The 20,990-nt window shown below is 41.0% G+C and overlaps 1 protein-coding gene across 2 annotated transcripts in view; it reads left to right on the forward strand.

The window, feature by feature from the left end:
• Positions 1–7,110, forward strand: part of LOC139541128 (ephrin type-B receptor 1-like) — a 202,818-nt gene extending 195,708 nt beyond the window's left edge. For both annotated transcript variants that reach the window (XM_071345388.1, XM_071345389.1), the window contains 4 exons: positions 1,306–1,455; positions 4,789–4,982; positions 5,137–5,292; positions 6,651–7,110. In XM_071345388.1, coding sequence (XP_071201489.1) covers positions 1,306–1,455; positions 4,789–4,982; positions 5,137–5,292; positions 6,651–6,759 — 609 coding nt within the window. In that variant the 3' untranslated portion in view covers positions 6,760–7,110. The remainder of the gene's footprint in view (positions 1–1,305; positions 1,456–4,788; positions 4,983–5,136; positions 5,293–6,650) is intronic.
• The last annotated feature ends 13,880 nt before the right edge of the window (positions 7,111–20,990 follow it).

Below are 20,990 nucleotides of genomic sequence, written 5' to 3' on the forward strand. Positions count from 1 at the left end.
CACACGGGGGACCTAGTGAATGACCTGCAGAGAGCTGGGACCAAAGTAACAAAGCCTACCATCAGTAACACACTACGCCACCAGGGACTCAAATCCTGCAGTGCCAGACGTGTCCCCCTGCTTAAGCCAGTACATGTCCAGGCCCGTCTGAAGTTTTCTAGAGAGCATTTGGATGATCCAGAAGAAGATTGGGAGAATGTCATATGGTCAGATGAAACCAAAATATAACTTTTTGGTAAAAACTCAACTCGTCGTGTTGCATCCAAAGAACACCATACCTACTGTGAAGCATGGGGGTGGAAACATCATGCTTTGGGGCTGTTTTTCTGCAAAGGGACGAGGACGACTGATCCGTGTAAAGGAAAGAATGAATGGGGCCATGTATCGTGAGATTTTGAGTGAAAACCTCCTTCCATCAGCAAGGGCATTGAAGATGAAACGTGGCTGGGTCTTTCAGCATGACAATGATCCCAAACACACCGCCCGGGCAACGAAGGAGTGGCTTCGTAAGAAGCATTTCAAGGTCCTGGAGTGGCCTAGCCAGTCTCCAGATCTCAACCCTATAGAAAATCTTTGGAGGGAGTTGAAAGTCCGTGTTGCCCAGCAACAGCCCCAAAACATCGCTGCTCTAGAGGAGATCTGCATGGAGGAATGGGCCAAAAAAACAGCAACAATGTGTGAAAACCTTGTGAAGACTTACAGAAAACGTTTGACCTCTGTCATTGCCAACAAAGGGTATATAACAAAGTATTGAGATAAACTTTTGTTATTGACCAAATACTTATTTTCCACCATAATTTGCAAATAAATTCATTAAAAATCCTACAATGTGATTTTCTGGATTTTCTTTTCTCATTTTGTCTGTCATAGTTGAAGTGTACCTATGATGAAAATTACAGGCCTCATCTTTTTAAGTGGGAGAACTTGCACAATTGGTGGCTGACTAAATACTTTTTTGCCCCACTGTATAGTCAGCATGTGATAAAAAAAAAAGAAGGTTTTCCAAAAGAATGTTTATAATGCTATATAAATAGCTTGGTTTTAATAAGTCCATTGCATATGTTTTTGATATGGAGATTGTAGGTTTTGAATAAATACTCTGATTGGTGGGGTGATTTCAGTGTATTTGTAAGAGGAAGCTCACAGATATGGTTCTCCATTCGTCTTTGGCTATTACAGTTTGGCCTTGGCCTTAAAAAGCAGGAAACTGTCAAATGTCATGTCAAACCAGCCAGTGTAGAGACACAAGATTACAGTCTAAAACATTTCCCTCTCTTTCTTCCTTGTCTTTGTCTCTCCCCCCAGGGAGGGAAGATCCCGGTGAGATGGACAGCCCCTGAGGCCATTGCCTACAGGAAGTTCACCTCAGCCAGCGACGTGTGGAGCTACGGCATCGTCATGTGGGAGGTGATGTCATTTGGCGAGCGACCGTACTGGGACATGAGCAACCAGGACGTGAGTATTATACAACTTCCTTGCAGTATTAATAGATACAGTGCCTTCAGAAAGTATTCATATCCCTTTCCATATTCCACATTTTGTTGTGTTACAGCCTGAATTCAAAATTGATTAAATATTTGTTTTTTCTCAGCAATCTACACACAATACCGCATAATGACAAAGTGAAAACATGTTTTTTTACACTTTTGCAAATTTATTGAAAATGACATACAGAAATATCTAATTTACATAAGTATTCACACCCCTGAGTCAATATATGTGCAGTAATTACAGCTGCTATTCTTTCTGGGTAAGTCTCGAATAGCTTTGCACATTATTCTTTTAACAATTCTTCAATCTCTGTCAAGTTGGTTCTTGATCATTGCTTGACAGCCATTTTAAAATCTTGCCAAGCCGATTTAAGTCAAAACTGTAACTAAGCCACTCAGGAACATTGAATGTCATGTTGGTAAGCAACTCCAGTGTATATTTGGCCTTGTGTTTTTGGTTATTGTCCTGCTGAAAGGTGAATTTGTCTCCCAGTGTGTCACGCCCTGACCTTAGAGATCCTTATTATTCTCTATGTTTGGTTAGGTCAGGGTGTGACTCGGGTGGGAAAGTCAATGTTTTCTATTTCTTTGTTTTTGGCCATGTGTGGTTCCAAATCAGAGACAGCTGTCTATCGTTGTCTCTGATTGGGGATCATATATAAGTTGTCCTTTTCCTTTTGGGTTTTGTGGGATCTTGTTTTCTGTATAGTTTCTTAGCCTTACAGAACTGTGCGCTTTCTTTTTTTTGTCTTTGTTATTTTGTTTTGGGGTCATCAATAAAAAGACGATGTACGCCTACCATGCTGCGCCTTGGTCCACTCTTCCTTCTACAAACGAGAGCCGTAACACAGTGTCTGTTTCAAAGCAGACTGAAACAGGTTTTCCTCTAGGATTTTGCCCCTACTTAGCTTTAGTCCGTTTCTTTTTATGTAAAAAAAAAAAAACTGTCCTTGCCGATGACAAGCATACCCATAACATGATGCAGCCACCACCGTGCTTGAAAATATGAAGAGTAGTACTCAGTGATGTGTTTTTGGATTTGCCCCAAACATAACGCTTTGTATTCAGGACATAGTCAATTTCTTTGTCACAATTTTTGCAGTTTTACTTTAGTGCCTTATTGCAAACAAGACAGGCTTCTTCTTTTCACTCTGTCATTTACGTTAGTATGGTGGAGTAACTGCAATACTGTTGATCCATCCTCAGTTTTCTCCTATCACAGCCATTAAACTCTAATTGTTTTAAATGGTGAAATCCCTGAGCAGTTTCCTTCTTCTCCAAAAACTGAGTTTGGAAGGACACGTGTATTTGTAGTGACTGGGTGTATTTATACACTATCCAAAGTGTAATTAATAACTTCACCATGCTCAAAGGCATATTCAATAACTGCATTTTTTTCCATTGCCATATTCTATGCGAAGCATTGGAAAACCTCCCTGGTCTTTGGTTGAATTTGTGATTGAAATGCACTGCTTGACTGAGGGACTTACAGATAATTGTATGTGTGGGGTACAGAGATGTGGTAGTCATTCAAAAATCATGTTAAACACTATTATTGCACATAGAGTAAGTCCATACAACTTATTATGTGACTTGTTTAGCACATTTGTACTCCTGAACTTATTATAACAAAGTGGTTGAATACTTACTGACTCAGGACATTTCAGCTTTACATTTTTTATTAATTTGTAAAAATGTATTTAAAGAAAAATCCACTTTGACATCATGGGGTTTTGTGTGTAGGCCAGTGACACAAAATCTCAATTTATTACATTTTTCATTCAGGCTGTAACACAACAAAATGTGGAAAAAGTCAAGGGGTGTGAATACTTTGAGTGCACTGTATGTGACTGCATTAAAAACATTGAGAATACCATGATACAGAGCTCATTATTTCATTTAAGGATGTCATTATGGGTGTCTGCTAATGAGCTTTTGTCTGTATTGACACTGGATTTCATATTCATACTCGTTTTATATCAAACTAACACTTAACACTGGTCTCCTCAAATCTCCATCACAAATATTACACTACTGAATTGTTGTGGATCTGTCTGTCTGCCAGACTCTGTAGTTGTGTGCAGTTTTTATTCAGAGCCCGTGTAGTGGCACTGCAGTCTCCACCAGTGCAGCACTCTGTAAATCCTTGGAGTAACCCACCTAGAGATGCTGAAGGATTATAGGTAAAGAAGATTATTGTTGAAAGCACTGCTTCCCATTTGCAACAGTCCTACCTCAGACACTAACGAGATCTCCCGTAGTGAATTCCCAGACAGCAACTCTCTTGCCTGCCACTCTCCTGCAATCAAGGTTGAATAGTCAGGGGCGGGGGAAGATTTCTTAACACAGACCAGCTCTCGGTATATAGTTCATTAAATTCCCACTCTCTCCTTTTTTTTATTTTACAAGCAATCAGGCCCAAGCCCCCACAAGGAAGCTGGCTCCTGCCGGTTTCTATAGCAAAGCTGTCTCTTCTTTTATGCTGTGGTGATTGACGGCTGTCTGGAGAGACCACCCTCTCTCTGATAAAAGAGAAATCAGGGAACGGAGATATATCAAAATCCCTTCAGACCGTCCTGTTTTTGAAAGCAATTATCAGCTGTGGTATCCGTTGTTCTGCCTGAAGTTCAGCTGCAACACAGAGACCAGAGAAAATCTGCTGAGGATCGTATGGATAAAGAAAATAGATTAATCAAATGGGATGTTACTGTAAACTTTGATTGACAGATTTGGATGTAGAGTGAAGATACCTGGGTCACAAAGAGTGCAAATTTCTGTGAAGTTGAACAAAACTTTGCACATTGTATTCGGTGTATCTTTCCCCTCCTTACAGCTAGTGTTTACACAAACACAAAGCTAGGTCTTACACAAGCAGTGACAAGCTGTAAGGAAGCTTAAATTGGATATGATGGAATCATTGGAAGTGTGCCAATGAAATCCTATTAGAGCGGGCATCCACTGCTCTGTTATGGTGTTATGAAACCTCCAATCTGGAAGCAGTTCAGTTGCAGGTGTCTTGAAACATATAGCACATCAAAAACCTTTGTCAATTGGTTATGAACTCTTCCATTGTTTAGAACCACAATGGACATTTTCCATATTAGATTTGTGTTTCATATGTATGTTTCGCTGTCAAACAATGTGTTCAAACCAACACCTTTGTCCGTTCCTGTAGTCTAGGTTCTCAGGGTGTCCTTTTGATTCTCAGTCTCCCAGTGTAGTCTACTATGTCCCTCTCTTTTTCCTTCCTTTCCTCTCTTTAAATGTGACATCTCTTTCTCCTCTCCTCCTGGTACAGGTGATCAATGCCATAGAGCAGGACTACCGTCTGCCCCCTCCCATGGACTGCCCCACAGCACTACACCAGCTGATGCTGGACTGCTGGCAGAAAGACAGAAACGCCCGGCCCAAATTTCCTGACATCGTCAATACGCTGGACAAAATGATGCGCAACCCTACCAGCCTCAAAGCTGTGGCCACCATCACTGCAGTGTACGTCTGTAAAAACTGGTTTGACTCTCAACCTAACACGTGCAGCACCTTCATAGCACACAAACCATATTACTGAAACACTTGTCCCAGGTTTCCCCTCTCCTGTACCACATCCCTTCACCGTTTCATCCCTCTCCTCTCTTTTTCTCCACAGGCCTTCTCAGCCCCTGCTGGGCCGATCCATTCCAGACTTCACCACCTTCACCTCTGTGGAGGACTGGCTAGATGCCATCAAGATGGGCCAGTACAGAGACACCTTTCTGGGGTCCGGCTTCACCTCCTTACCCCTGGTGGCTCAGATCACCTCTGAGTAAGTCCTGACGTCGTCATATCCCACCTAGTTTCCCCATCTTATGAGGAGTCACCAAACAGTAAAACCCTCCAATCACTATCCACTGTAGCAATAGAATATTTGATCAGCCCTTGATCAGGTAGATGGTTCCCAATAGTACTTTTTTGAGAAGTGTTACACTAGCAGTCTTGGAATACATACACCTGCCTGCACACACACGCAAACGGCGCACGCAACACACTCATTTGTCACAGATTACAGAAGGTCTCAGAAGTATTATCCCCCTATAATTAGATTTGCACTCTTCTAGATGTAGCGTAATGGGGCAGGCTGGAATGAATTTTCAATCAGGTTCACTGAGACAGCCAACCAGCCACACAGGCCATTGCAGTCACACATCCACCTTCAAAAAGCTGTCTCAGAATAATGGGAATCATGCTCCTGGCTCAGACACAGGAATAATCCCTTCAGTAAATGTCCATAGGAGCTCAGGACTGTCATGCTTCAAATCCACCAGGCATTCAGAGCTCTGGATAGGTCTACGTCGCCAAGGTCTTACTAATCACTTTGGTTTGATAGTGGCACGAATACAAATTATTTAAAGTAGGACAAATGATTGGCTTTCCTTTGGTTGTTTGCAGGTTAGCATTTTTTGTCATGAAACTTGTTCTGGAGGCAGCTCTGCAGAGTGGTCATTAGCTGGCACAGCCACAAAGTCATAACATTTGATTTTAACCCTAACCCTAGCCACACTGCTAACCCTAATGCCTAACCCTAATTTTCAATTCAGACCAAAAAGGACATTTTTGTTTTCCTGAATTTTTACAATACAGTACATTTTGACTTTGCAGCTGGCTCATTAAGGAGAAATCGCTTAGTTCTGGCTCCATGACAAGACACATAACAATAAATGTAAACCTGCTGGTTGTTCAGACTGATCAAATAGATGGCCTTGAGGTTGTTGTTGTCCATTTGACTGCTACTGTACAAGTCAGCAACAATTCCCAGCAGTCCTCAACCAATTGTGTTCATTCTGGGCTTACCATTGTAAATAGAACAGTGTATTACCATATGAATGGGAACAGTAAAAATATATTGTGCTAATCTCTAGCAGGGAGTGTATCTGGCACATTGTTTACTGCGCTGGAAACCATCCCTACATGTTGGTATTTCTGCTCTGCCTCAAGCAGACAAAATATTGTACCATTGTCTTTGTGCATGGTGTGATTGTTTCTGCGTGTACTAATACATAGACAATGAGAATATCCATAGCCCAATAATTCTATCCAAGAGAAAACACACAGACATGAGGTACTGTACTGTGAACACCTCCATCTCTCAACCTTGTTGTTGACACTGTTCGTCCTGTTTGTCAGAGACCTGTTGAGGATAGGAGTGACCCTGGCCGGCCATCAGAAGAAGATCCTGAGCAGTGTCCAGTCTATGAGGGACCAGATGGCCCAGTCCCCCAACTCCATGGCCTGACTACAGGGGTGCCACCACCACCACCATGGAACCCATAGTAGAACTCCTGATGACCCTAAAGAATACACCAGGGTGGAGACACTAGCCTTGATCTAACAACAACATTCACGCCCCCAACACACACTTTCTCAAGACCAGAGGGAAAGATACCTGCCCTCTAGTCTACTGAAGGTACAAAGGGATATAAGAGAAGATTCTGCCTCAGAACAACTTCACTGGTTCAATCACGGCAGTCTATCAAGTTGGCTTATTTTTTGCTGAAGAATAGAGCAAGTGGAAATGCAAGGGCGTTTGTTTGCTTGCCGTGACAGATGGTCTTGAAGTGCTAAAAATAAAATATAAAAAACCTGTGCTACTGTATGTGAGGATCAATGGGATGACTTATCCAAAGAACAGCATCAAACGGTGTCACCCAAATTTGAAAAAAGATACAAAAAAGTTATTAAAATCAAAACAAGTAAATTGACTTCTTATTTAAATGAATCTTCATATTGAAGATGATTTGTAAATACTATATGGATATTAATTTTATGCTTGCATTTTTTGCAATAACAGCTAGTTTCACCTGAATAGTTTAGGATTGTTGTAGTCATAAAGGGTTATTTTCTATGGAGGCACTTGGAAGTTCTTCCCAATAGGAGGCAGATCCATGGGGTAAAGACCGACATGACTGATTCTGTATAAAGGATACACTGTTTATATATACAGTGGGGAGAACAAGTATTTGATACACTGCCGATTTTGCAGGTTTTCCTACTTACAAAGCATGTAGAGGTCTGTAATATTTATCATAGGTACACTTCAACTGTGAGACACGGAATCTAAAACAAAAATCCAGAAAATCACATTGTATGATTTTTAAGTAATTAATTTGCATTTTATTGCATGACATAAGTATTTGATACATCAGAAAAGCAGAACTTAATATTTGGTACAGAAACCTTTGTTTGCAATTACAGAGATCATACGTTTCCTGGAGTTCTTGACCAGGTTTGCACACACTGCAGCAGGGATTTTGTCCCACTCCTCCATACAGACCTTCTCCAGATCCTTCAGGTTTCGGGGCTGTCGCTGGGCAATACGGACTTTCAGCGCCCTCCAAAGATTTTCTATTGGGTTCAGGTCTGGAGACTGGCTAGGCCACTCCAGGACCTTGAGATGCTTCTTACGGAGCCACTCCTTAGTTTCCCTGGCTGTGTGTTTCGGGTCGTTGTCATGCTGGAAGACCCAGCCACGACCCATCTTCAATGCTCTTACTGAGGGAAGGAGGTCGTTGGCCAAGATCTCGCGATACATGGCCCCATCCATCCTCCCCTCAATACGGTGCAGTCGTCCTGTCCCCTTTGCAGAAAAGCATCCCCAAAGAATGATGTTTCCACCTCCACGCTTCACGGTTGGGATGGTGTTCTTGGGGTTGTACTCATCCTTCTTCTTCCTCCAAACACGTCGAGTGGAGTTTAGACCAAAAAGCTAAATTTTTGTCTCATCAGACCACATGACCTTCTCCCATTCTTCCTCTGGATCATCCAGATGGTCATTGGCAAACTTCAGACGGGTCTGGACATGCCCTGGCTTGAGCAGGGGGACCTTGCGTGCGCTGCAGTATTTTAATCCATGACGGCATAGTGTGTTACTAATGGTTTTCTTTGAGACTGTGGTCCCAGCTCTCTTCAGGTCATTGACCAGGTCCTGCCGTGTAGTTCTGGGCTGATCCCTCACCTTCCTCATGATCATTGATGCCCCACGAGGTGAGATCTTGCATGGAGCCCCAGACCGAGGATGATTGACCGTCATCTTGAACTTCTTCCATTTTCTAATAATTGTGCCAACAGTTGTTGCCTTCTCACCAAGCTGCTTGCCTATTGTCCTGTAGCCCATCCCAGCCTTGTACAGGTCTACAATTTTATCCCTGATGTCCTTACACAGCTCTCTGGTCTTGGCCATTGTGGAGAGGTTGGAGTCTGTTTGATTGAGTGTGTGGACAGGTGTCTTTTATACAGGTAACGAGTTCAAACAGGTGCAGTTAATACAGATAATGAGTGGAGAACAGGAGGGCTTCTTAAAGAAAAACTAACATGTCTGTGAGAGCCGGAATTCTTACTGGTTGGAAGGTGATCAAATACTTATGTCTTGCAATAAAATGCAAATTAATTACTTAAAAATCATACAATGTGATTTTCTGGAGTTTTGTTTTAGATTCTGTCTCTCACAGTTGAAGTGTACCTATGATAAAAATTACAGACCTCTACATGCTTTGTAAGTAGGAAAACCTGCAAAATCGGCAGTGTATCAAATACTTGTTCTCCCCACTGTACATATAAGATATCTCTTTGTAATGTTTTAGGCTTTCAGAGACCAGATTGACATTGAACCCATACAACTGCAAGAGTCAGTAAGTGTCTAGTGTTGTGCATCGAATACCCAGGGTAAGAAAAAATGTTACAGGGACAGTGAAGGTTATATGAAATCTGAAAGTTGTATTGACAGTCTCAAGTGCTTTGTGCTTTCACCACACTACTACCCTAGAACGTTACCTACCATTTCCAGTTCCTTTTCAAATATGACAACAGAACATCTTTCCCAGCTTGACATGTTGGGTTGACCATGCTGTGTTTATTCTGGGCCACTCGAGGCGCGTTAAAGAATTGTGTCAAAAGCATGTTGTAAGTCAGTGAAGGTTGTTGTTATTATGACAGAGAGAGTGGGAATATAAGTAATAGGGATGGACTTTGCAAAGCTACCTTTTAATTAACACAGGTGACTTCCTCCCACGCCAAGCCATTAAGTGGCAGGAATGAGGTTCAAAACGCCTGGGGGAATCCTGATCGTTACAGACCGGTCATTCTCCTATCAAATTCTGACATTTCATTGCCTGGTACTTCCTCTCCTTTTTTAATTACGTTGATATCTACTAATGATAGACATCATCTATTTGCGATCAGCTCATAATGATGTGTGGTGATGATGGGGGCTGTTGGAACAGTGCAGGTTAATAGCTTGAAGTGGGTGGCTGTGTTCTTCTGGGGACCTAGACGCTGGAACTGAAGCATCAAATTCATTACCCAACTCAAATATGACGGATTACAGGGTAACAAGTGGGAGCCTTCTAACATAATACCTTTTGAAAAGTGTCTACTGTTCATTTGTGTGCATATTTGCTCAGCAGGCCTTAGACTGCATGTGAAGCTATGTACAGAGTAACTGCCATCTCCATTACAAATCATTGTCTCTCTAACTACTATCACAGTAGGAGCTGTCTTCAGCAGTGTCATGGTAACCCCTCACAGTTAGTTATTGGTGGCAACAAAGAGTTATTACTGAGCAGAGCAGACTGTACTGTATGTCAGGGCCCATCAGGTTAAGTGTTACAAAAACACTTTCGCCAAATTTGTCTCAACAGTACCTAATGGATAACATAATACTGAGAGTATTGTATCACCTGCATTCAAGCAGAGACTTTGAAGAAGAAAGTGTCATTATGTAATTTTAAGTCTTTCTAAATTAGACATCTGTTCATTCTGTGGGGACACATAAAAAGTTGCTGTCCTTATTCAAGTTTTCCTTTTTATAATAGTAATTTGGTAGCTGTTGGACGTTAGTGTTCAGCTTCACTCCACTGATTCGGGTAATAGACTGGTGGAATTGGAAAAAGTGTTGTTATTTTGAAGATGAAAGCTGGGAGAAGTTGGAGAACTTGCACTGAATGTGAAAGTAGTCTTGACATTGTGAGGTCTCTTATCTGTGTTCTGCATTTGAAGTGCCTTTCTGTAATTCAGACAGTCTCATTAAAAGTCAAGGTCCAACAGCAAATGCAGACACTCCCAGACTCATTGAGGCAAACTTAGAGATTCCTATTCCTAAGTGGACGCATTCCTTATTCAAGTGGACATACTTTATGGTGGTATTGCTGACTTTCTAGACTGTTTAATTGTCACATTGACTTCACCTCCCCTTGTAATTGTGCCACTTTAAGTAATCCCCCAGCAGATAAGAAACCTCCTAGCCCAAACCCTAACTCGAACTTTCACTCCCTTGCTCTCCTATACTCCTGCCACTTAAACAAACTTGTCTCCCAGGATATTGCTGTTTTTGGAGTGTTTTGAGAAATTTTTCTCAGATTTTTTTGGGGGGGGGTTTGTCTGTTTTCAAAATCTGTATTCATCTACATTTTGAGGAATGGGATATTTCCAGCTCGTCAAAAAAAGTAGATTGCTTGGATCAAGACACAGATTTTCCCTACATTTTCAGAGTACGCCATTGTGAAACGGCCCCTTTCCATTTTCAAAGACATCTCACTGGTGGCTCTTTTCTCCAGCCATGTCTCTGGACTGAGACTGGAAAGCCACAACATAGCAGCATGAGAACGGACACACTCATCCAACCTACTGTAAATAAGACTTGACACAACCAGGAGGGATCTTTTCATTTGTTTGGGGGTGTCATTGTACAGTTACAAATTTGTTTATTGTGCTGAGTATGTCAGAGTTTGTAGTTGTAACTTTCTGAGAAGAAATATTGTATTAAATGCACTCAATAAAGACAAATCAATCAAGCCATTCCATGTATTCCCCTGGAAGGTTGTCAGTCTGCGTGAGATATTGTAAGTTGTGGAGAACAAATGAACAGCGTGAATGCAGTTGAAAATACAAGCCTGTGTTAACATGCCCTTGAAAAAACATTACATTGCGAAGTTAGAATACAACTTTTGCCTTTTATGTTTCAATAAACCCCTTTGTGAAGTATTGCTGATGCTGACACCCTCAGCATCAAGTGTGTGGGAGCGATAGAGGTCCTGAAATGACTTTACGCTTCAGTATCCAACATAGGGTAATAAACAATGGCCAAATGCAATAAGAAAACCACATTATTTGAAGTTTCATATCACACATTTGACATGGGATTTTAAGAGGGATGGAATGAGAGTGTAGGGACCCACAGATGTAATCTTGCTGTATATGGAATGCCGGTTTTAATGTATCACGAACCGAGGCAGGATTTCAAACTTGGCATATTTCTTGTCTCAAATGGGACTGAATGTATATGTTTCTTCAACAACAGCACAAAAAAATATTTTACGTTCAATTTTACCCATGTTTCAATATTAGGTTGGTGCTTGAATATTCTCCTGAACTAAAAGCCTTTGGAACATACACAACAAAATACATAATCTTTATAACTGTATATTATAGTATGACTCCTTCTAGGAACATGCTGCCCCCTCAGCTCTGCCCACCCACTTCAATTAAACAAGGTACTTAATCAAAGTAATCCCATTAAAGGACAGCATGCTGGGATATCGGCCCTAATCAACATGGCACGTTATAATTCACATGGAATCCCCTGCGTCAGGACGTACAAGAGAGGTTACACTTCACTGTAATTGCATTTCTACAACTACACCCATTGTCAATTATCCCATTCTAATGACTATTCATAGTCGTAATTATCTTGTTGCTATAGTTTCTGTGGCACAAATCCATTTAATGTGAATTGATATGCTAACTTTAATCACTTCATATGAAAATGCTGGCTAATCATTTACCGGTGAAGGAGCCATTATACATGAATTAGGTAACCACTTTTAAAACAACATTCAAGGTAGGCAAATGGTTGTTTCTCTAATCTTTCCTTAGAACTCCTGGGAATTCCAGTACACAGTTAATTGACAAACCCCTCACTATTGCTTTTTAATTGCATGTGTTTATTACTGTCTTTTAACTTCACAATCAATATTTCAAGTAATTACCAGCAACAGGAACCAGAGAGTTAGTTCAAGTAATAAGGGAGAGAGCAGCGTGCTATGATTATCCTACTGGAGGACACGTCCTTGAGAACTGGTTAAATCCAAAAAGATTATTCAGTTGTCCATTAGCTAACTGTTGCTAACAAAACCCTCTTGACAATGATTGGTTACATGATGGGGGCCACAATGTTATATTGTAGATCTTGAATACAAAATTACACTATTGAAATGACCTCGCAACATACAATGGACCTGTCATCCAACAGATTGGATGTGTGGTTCTTCACTGCAATAGATGGTGCTGATTGGACAGTTACCCTAACTATACGATCTAGACTAGGGTTAGGGTTATGGTTACGGTTAGGGTAAGGGTTGAGCCGTGGTGTGGACATGAAGCTAGGGTTAGGGTTGCTGTAGGGTAAGGGTTAGGGTTGAACAAGGATGAGGCTAGCTTCATGTCTACACCTAACCTTAATTCATAAGCATACATAGGCTTAAATGTGCATTACAGCATAATACTGCAACCTACTATGCAGTTCTTCCCTTAGACAGCCCAATGTGTGCACAGCAGAAATAACCACAGTTTTCTCAAATATACTGAATTTGATCCCCAGCCTTCCCAGAAGGAAAAGCTGAAATCTGGAAATTCAGAGAGACAGATACAATACATATTTTGTCATAGTGGGTGAGTGTACGTTAATGCGCGATTAGCTTCTGTTTACCCATGAAGTGTCCATTATGACACATTGCATTTACATTTTAATTTAATCATTAAATGTACTGGGCTTTTATTACATTTTTTACTTGAGCTCACGTGGCTGCATAGCAGAAACATGAAAAAATAACATCAATGAAGCAGCCACAACGATGTACCAGAGGCAACCCTGCGTCTCCCTATGTGCTGTCATTCCTATAATCTTAACTAATCTATCTCAAACCAGATCTTCCAGGAAAGAGGAACAGTAGTAGAATGTCATGTCTGCAACTAGAATGAATCAATCAACTTAACTCTCTGATAAACTTAGCTGTCAAACAGGCTGAGTAAATATCAGATGTTGTTGTCACGCCCTGACCTTAGTTATCTTTGTTTTCTTTATTATTTTGGTTAGGTCAGGGTGTGACAAGGGTGGTATGTGTGTTTTTGTCTGGTCTAGGGTTTGGTATGTCTAGGTTGTGTGTGTAGTCTAGGCATACGTAGGTCTATGGTGGCCTGGATTGGTTCCCAATCAGAGGCAGCTGTTTATCGTTGTCTCTGATTGGGGATCCTATTTAGGTTGCCATTTTCCAGTTTGGTTTGTGGGTGATTGTCTATGTGATGTTGTATGTCTGCACTCATTATATTTAGCTTCACGTTCGTTTTGTTATTTTGTATTAGTTTGTTTATTGTTCTTCGTTGTCATTAAAGAAGATGTATTCACATCACGCTGCGCTTTGGTCACCTCCTTATAACGAACGTGACAGTTGTTGCGTATACAAAATATGCAACATACTGTAAAATCTGAGATCTCCATACATTTCACACAACAGTATTTAACGAACTGTACAATAATTAATGTTTTAGAGGTGCTCTAGAATTGGTGGTGATTGAGGATGTTGAGGTGTGTGCGGTAACAGAGTTCCTGTGAGTGAATGAGTATGCTGAGTCTATAAAAGAACATGACATGTAATGCCCTTTCAGAACGGGCCAATAATATGAACCCATGCACTAAATGGTCTTCATATGATATGTATGATGTCGCGCCTGTGGTTGAACCCTCCTGTTTAAGATGTTAATGGCCTCCCTAAAAAATTGTCAAGCTTGATGAAGCATGCATATACGTCACACACAGCAGGAGCAAGGTATCTTTTTAAAAAAGAGCTAAAGAAATAGATGACTGTACTGTATTTAGTAAATGCATTTTCCTAGTCAATATACATAAAAAGACACATGGACCACTTTAATAATATGTCATAAAATGAGGTGCAATGTAGTGCAGGGAGAGAGAAATATGGGGGCGGGAGAGAGGGGGGAAGGATTATGGTTAAGGTTGATGAAATCCCCAGAGAGGGAGTTAAATTCAGGAAACTCACAGCACCACACAGCTCCCCCTCTTCCATGATCCCTGAGCTCCTCTCCCGTCATGCTCTGCCTTATTCAGGATCCGTGGCCAGACAGTGATTTAATAGGGCGATATGTTTTGCACTCCATACTGAAATTCCTAGAGATGGGAGAGACTCTCCTTCCAGTGGTCACGGAAGACTAAAACCACTGGCAGAAAAAAGCCAGTGGTGCCGATGTTGGAATATTGTGGGGAAATTAACATTTATATTTTATTTAATCTAGTCCGCAGCTTTTCTGGAAGTAGACTGTGGCCCCTTTTTACACAGCAATATGCCTCCTGTCTATAGAAGACGGTGCTTCGAGGACATTTTATCTCTGTGTTTAACTCTGTGTTAAAAATTGCCCATCACTGCTATTATATCTTTGTTAAGTTTAAGTAATACGTTTAATTCATTTCTCTCAATAGGCTTTACTGTGGATCAGTGGCGGTCAGTGCCGTTTAAGATGAAGGAGGACGATCATTTTTTTATGATCATGGCCTTATTTCTATTACAGTATATTGGATGACTGTCATTCATATTCCATTCACCCAGCTCAATGTAACACTGAGAGTGTCGTGTCTGTGACACTCATTAAATGTGAAGATTGTTATTTTATCAAATCAATTCTCTATGTGTAATTACTTTTACATGATTAAACTAATCATGTAAACTTTAATTAACTAGGAAGTCGGGGCACCACGGGAAAATGTTTATAGAGTCTCTATTTCCCGAACCGACTCATCAGATATTTTCATATCTTATCGATTAGTCTTCTATTAATGTATCATTATTACCTTAGTCTCATTTCTGAATGTCGCAAACCCTTGGATATCTGCATGAACCCTAGTCTCCATAATGAATCAGTGATATACAAATTGGCTTAATTATTTATTTACTAACCAACTAAACAAATCACAGAAATACATAAACTAACAATATAGTTATTGGTTACTAACACAATGCATTGATAAGTCCCTAGTTGGCTAAACCGATATGATGGCTTGGTAGACAATGGAAAGGGGTGGGGACAGATAAAGAGTGGGAAAGACAAAACGGATTCACTACACACAGTTGATAATTATATTCATTGAAATGCTAATCCTTTGCACATGAACAGCTGCTTATTTCAAAAATAATTGCAATGTATATATTTATGCCCGTTTGTCGTTGTTGTCTTCTCTGTTGGAATAGCCGGTCCATCTGCTGGAGCGTCAGTTCATCAGAGAGTCTCTGGTTAACTTCCCCAGAAGTCACAATGTCTTTTGTGATTGTAGCTTTCTCAACGGCTCTGGATAGTGTCTGTTTTAATGCCTACGTCAGGCGTACAGATGGTCGTTGCATAGAATAGGTGCTTCCGCGGTTGTCGGTATTCTCGTACTAGACTTACGTAATTTCCAGCTGCAGACTAGTAATTCTATGTATAGGATTTGCTCTTATTCTGTAGTAATCGATAGTCTCAGAGTTTAACCATTTCCAGCCGTGTAGCCAACACTACATGCTGTCTGGTCTCCTGGGCCTATAGAGTGGTAGCCATTTCAACGTGGGGACTCTGTCCTGGTGTTGTTTGACTTCAGTTTGTAGATTTCTTAACCATTCCAACATGTAGCGACAGTGCCATATTTTCTGGTCTAATGTAAATTTCGTCTGGAGTGGGTTTTATACACTTCTGAGAAAAAGGCGGTTCATGACGCCAACGTAAAATCTATGCTCACGTGGGCGTGGCCACTAATTTGGTTCATATGGAAACCCATACTCTCATTTAGAAGGCTAACATCACATTTAATCTTTTCACAAATAGTTTCATATGTACTCATATACATATACATCAACCCCATAATTGAGAAGTGGACAGTAATATGTGTTTCCTGTCCTTCATGATATCACCAAATTAAACGAACTCGACATGACTGTCCCTTAAGTGTCCACGGACCACTCCCACATTCTCAAAAATAAAAATATTGTTAAATTATTCAAACGTTTAATGTCCAAGGGTCTCTCTGTGTTCCACAATTTACATTCCAATCTCGAACACTACAGAGCATAAAGGCAGCGTATTTTATGACTGCCATAAAACAGCCTACTTCCCGCTCTCCCCCTCTACGAGAGAGAGCACGCTGTAGAGCTGACCCACTGTAACCTGATCCTTCAGATCATCACAGGAGAGTTATGACAGTAGATTTAGCCTACCATATGATATTCTAATTTCCCTATGCCCATCATGAGGTTGCTACAACCTAGCTAGTCTATGAATGAAAGTTTACAACTTAGGTGCATAGGTCGGGATAATCTTTTGTAATCAAGGTGAGAGACAGTGACACATTCAATATTGCCTTGCACACTCTTGCTTGCATCTAGCTGATCTAGGGTGTAATCCTTAGTCCAACAATTGCAAATGAAAGTTTCTATTGGACAAATTCAGGTATGTTTATCCGCGTTTCATTCTGTTTATTTCCGTTTAAGAAACGTTTTTCAACAGAATTGGCAGAATGAATACACCCCTGATCACATGCAAACACAGTTCACTTTCATAGCAGCCACATACAAACAGCATGATCACTTTGCTCGTTGTAATTCCTTCTTGCATCTACATGCTCTCCTCCTCTCTCACCTTTTCCCTTTGCTTGTGGACTTCACTGCACAACACATCAGCTGTCTGTGACCAGGCAAAAAAAACTTTTGCATCATAACCAATACCAGGGGCGCCACTTTGGTTTTAGAAGTGGGGGGGGGGGGGGGGGGACATAACCTGGCTGGGGATCTGGACATCTAAAGCTCTCTCCTTGCTGGCCCTGGTGGTCTGCCATCCTGTGGGTTGTCACTCTGGCCTTGGCCTAACACAACTGAAACCAATAATGATTGTTTCACTAAGAACCTAAAGCTGAGTAGGGTGTGTTGGGTTAGTGTGTTGCAAGGTGATGGACTCCTAGGGACAGGACGGGGCGACCCAGCTACATTGTGTGAAAGTAAAAAGAGCTCTACACTACTATTAGTCCTACGAGTTTAATTATATGGAGGATTTGCTGTTTCTGTGTGTTAGTGTATATTTGAGGTGTATGTGTTTTTTTTTGTTTTTTTTGTTTCAGGAATGAGTGACTGATGTAGTGTGTACAGCCGCAAAAAAAACAAAGCAGAGCTCATGCCTTTCAAGCTCCATTTTTCAAATCATCATTAGAGTCGCATCATGCAGCCTTACAATGTATTAAAAATCAAAACATATAGCCCAACATTTCTAGAACTACTAAAGTTACATTAAAAACTCTAAATTAAGCATATATGAATACCTATTTCTTTGTTAACCGCTCAACACAGAATAGCCGCATGTGCGCACTCCCTCAAAATATCCTTTCTATTGTATTCAGCATTGTTCAATTGTATACTTTATATTATAAAATAATGCCACGGAATTCTAAGCAAATCTTGTCACAGACTTTTGGAATACCTATATCAGGACCTAACATAAGGACAACTCAGAGTATGCTATTCTGTTCTTCTGAAATAGACTACATTTTCTTCATATCATGCTTCTTTAGATCTGTCTAAAATAAATGTCTAAAATAAATAATGGATTTATTGTGAAGGTATAGGCTATATTGCATGGATTTATTAGACTTTTTAAAATTGAGATGTTCCCAAGGTCAGCATCAGTGGCTTGTACGCTATGTGTGGATGCCAGGAGATGCTAAATGTGTATATGTTAATTAACTGTCAATTACCGTGAGACCGACAGTTATTTGCTTGACAATCACCGGCTGAAAAAATTCTGTGACCACCACAGCCCTAATCCAGACCTTATGAAAGTTGCCCAGCATACCCTTAATCTTGTAATAAATAAAATCTAGTGATACATAACTTGAAATTGTGGGAGGATAACCAACCCTCGAATTAATGGCAATGCATTTGTTAGCCGCTATAAATGCTTGGTTACACAGTTTCTTCAGATAACAGTCTCCAGTATCAACATTTCCAAGCAAACAAAAACAGGGAGAAGGGAGAATCTGTAGACATGCTGGGATAAAAGAATATACTGTTTTCCAGAATTCAGCCAGCCTTCACAAGACCATAACATATGCAAATAATATTATTATTGTGTTTTACACCTCCAGCAGAGGAACTACATTTCTGAGCGCATATAATTCAGTTTCGCTGGCATATAGTACATTCTACCAGTATCACAACAGTTTATTAATCCAACAGGGGCAGGCAAAAGACAGGTCAAGGACAGGCAGGAGTCAGTAATGCAGATAGGTGAGGCAAAGGTACAGGACGGCAGGCAGGCTCAGGGTCAGAGTAGGCAGAGGTAAGTAATCCAGATAGGTGAGGCAAAGGTGCAGGACGGCAGGCAGGCTCAGAGTCAGGGCAGGCAGAAAAAGTCAAAACCGGGAAAACTAGAAAACAGGAATAATCGAGAGACAGGAACAGAGGAAAAAACGCTGGTAGGCTTGACGAAACAAACGAACTGGCAACAGACAAACAGAGAGCACAGGTATAAATACACAGGGGATAATGGGGAAGATGGGTGACACCCGGGGGGGGGGGGGGGGGGTGGAGACAATCACAAAGACAGGTGAAACAGATCAGGGTGTGACAACTAGATCTTCCTCACATTTTTGTTTGACATTTTTTGTAATCAGGAAAAGCCTCTATCAACCCTTGATACAGTTTGGAAATAATCTTGAGGTTTGTCAGACTGCCTTAAAATAGCATCTGGCTTGTCCAGTGTTTGCTGCACAGAGAGAATAAAGTGTTGTTTCTGCAAAAATTCACCTCAACTCCGCCACATACTGGTCTTCCCTGGATGCCTGACCCTGCTGAGACCCCTGTCGCCATCTGATCCTCCTAAAATGAGGCATGACAAATAATTTCCTTGGTGTACTTTTATACATTATATTATCCAAGAATAGAATCAGTGGTTCAATAATTGAAATGCCCATTATTCCCAGATCCCAGACTGTAGCTTTAAGGTCTTCCCTGGCTGTCTGACCCTGCTGGGACCCCTGTCACCATCTGATCATCCTAAGACACGAGCATAGTTTTGTGTACTGACTGCACTAGAGGGCTGCATTCCTGCGGGATGCCTTCGGGACCTGCAGGACCCAAAAGAGATTATTGCGGCGCGGTCAGCATTGTTCATGCTGCAGCGGGAGCGGGATTTAAAATATTTTTGTTGCCCCACAGATTATTTGGAAACGTTCCTCTTTCTGCTTTGTATGCGTTAGCCTACCTATTGTATTAAAAGCACATATTCTTCGCATTATTCACATACTTCGCTGCTTCAACTTCAGTAGCTTACCTTTTCCTAGTTGGTTGTGAGAGTTCAAGTGTGCCTGGTATGTGTGGTCTCATTGAAATAGAGTAGGCTGCCTACATGGGCGGAGAACCAAGTGGCAGTTAACTTGAATATGAAATTAACTTAAATATGATTAGACTGTAGTTTAATACAATGTCTGTAAATAAATATTTATAATGGAAAGAAGTGGAAGGTGCTCAACCAACGTGAGTCAAAGTGCATTAACATTTTTTTATCATCATTGAAAAGGAACAATGTGCACATAGGTTAGGCTACTACGGTAATTGAGCATTGTGCCTTTTCATTTTCAATAAATATTGATTTCCCATTTATTTGTTTCTTCCTGCAAATTGTCCCCCTAAAAGGTAGGCTATATCCTATAGGCCTATGCAAAACTTAGCAAGTGTTGCTGTCATCATTCTTGCTGCTTCCTGCTCAGTGGACATTCTCGGAGATCAGGTGAGTGTGTAGTCTCAATTAAATAGAGTAGGCTACAGCCTATGTATGGGCGGAGAAGCACGGGGCAGTTATCTTTCCAAGGAAATGTACTTGCTAAATAGGCCTATGTGTCACGGATTCCCCTGGTACTGCTGAGCACGCCTCTAGGCGTCACTTAACTGTCTCATTACGCAAACCTGATTCCAATTCCCTTGATTAGTAATTGGATATGTGCCCTTTGTTCACCATTGTCTTGTCGGTTATTGTTCCCATGTCCGTTGGTCTGTGAATACTTCTGCATTGTTATTTCGGGTTTCGTGCTGCGTGTATTGTTCACTTGTTATTACGGGCCTCGTCCCGTGTATTGTTGTGCATTTGTTATTACGGGTCTCGTCCCCGTGTATTTATTCGAAGTTTTATCTCGCTCTTTTGTTTTGGTTACATCCCTGTGTTTTTGTATACGTGTTTGTTTTGGGCTTCGTCCTCGTGCCTTTTCGTGGCATGTTGTATATTTTGGGTGGAGTATTAAACCCCCCTATTATGAACTCCTGCGCCTGTCTCCAAACATTTATACGTTTAAGATGAGGTTGGATGATTTATTTTCATGAGAATGGCCTTATTTCTATTACAGCATATCAGATGACACTCATTCATTTTCCATTCACCCGGTTCAATGTAACA

This window comes from Salvelinus alpinus, chromosome 16 (genome assembly GCF_045679555.1).
Source record: "Salvelinus alpinus chromosome 16, SLU_Salpinus.1, whole genome shotgun sequence".
NCBI lineage: Eukaryota > Metazoa > Chordata > Actinopteri > Salmoniformes > Salmonidae > Salvelinus > Salvelinus alpinus.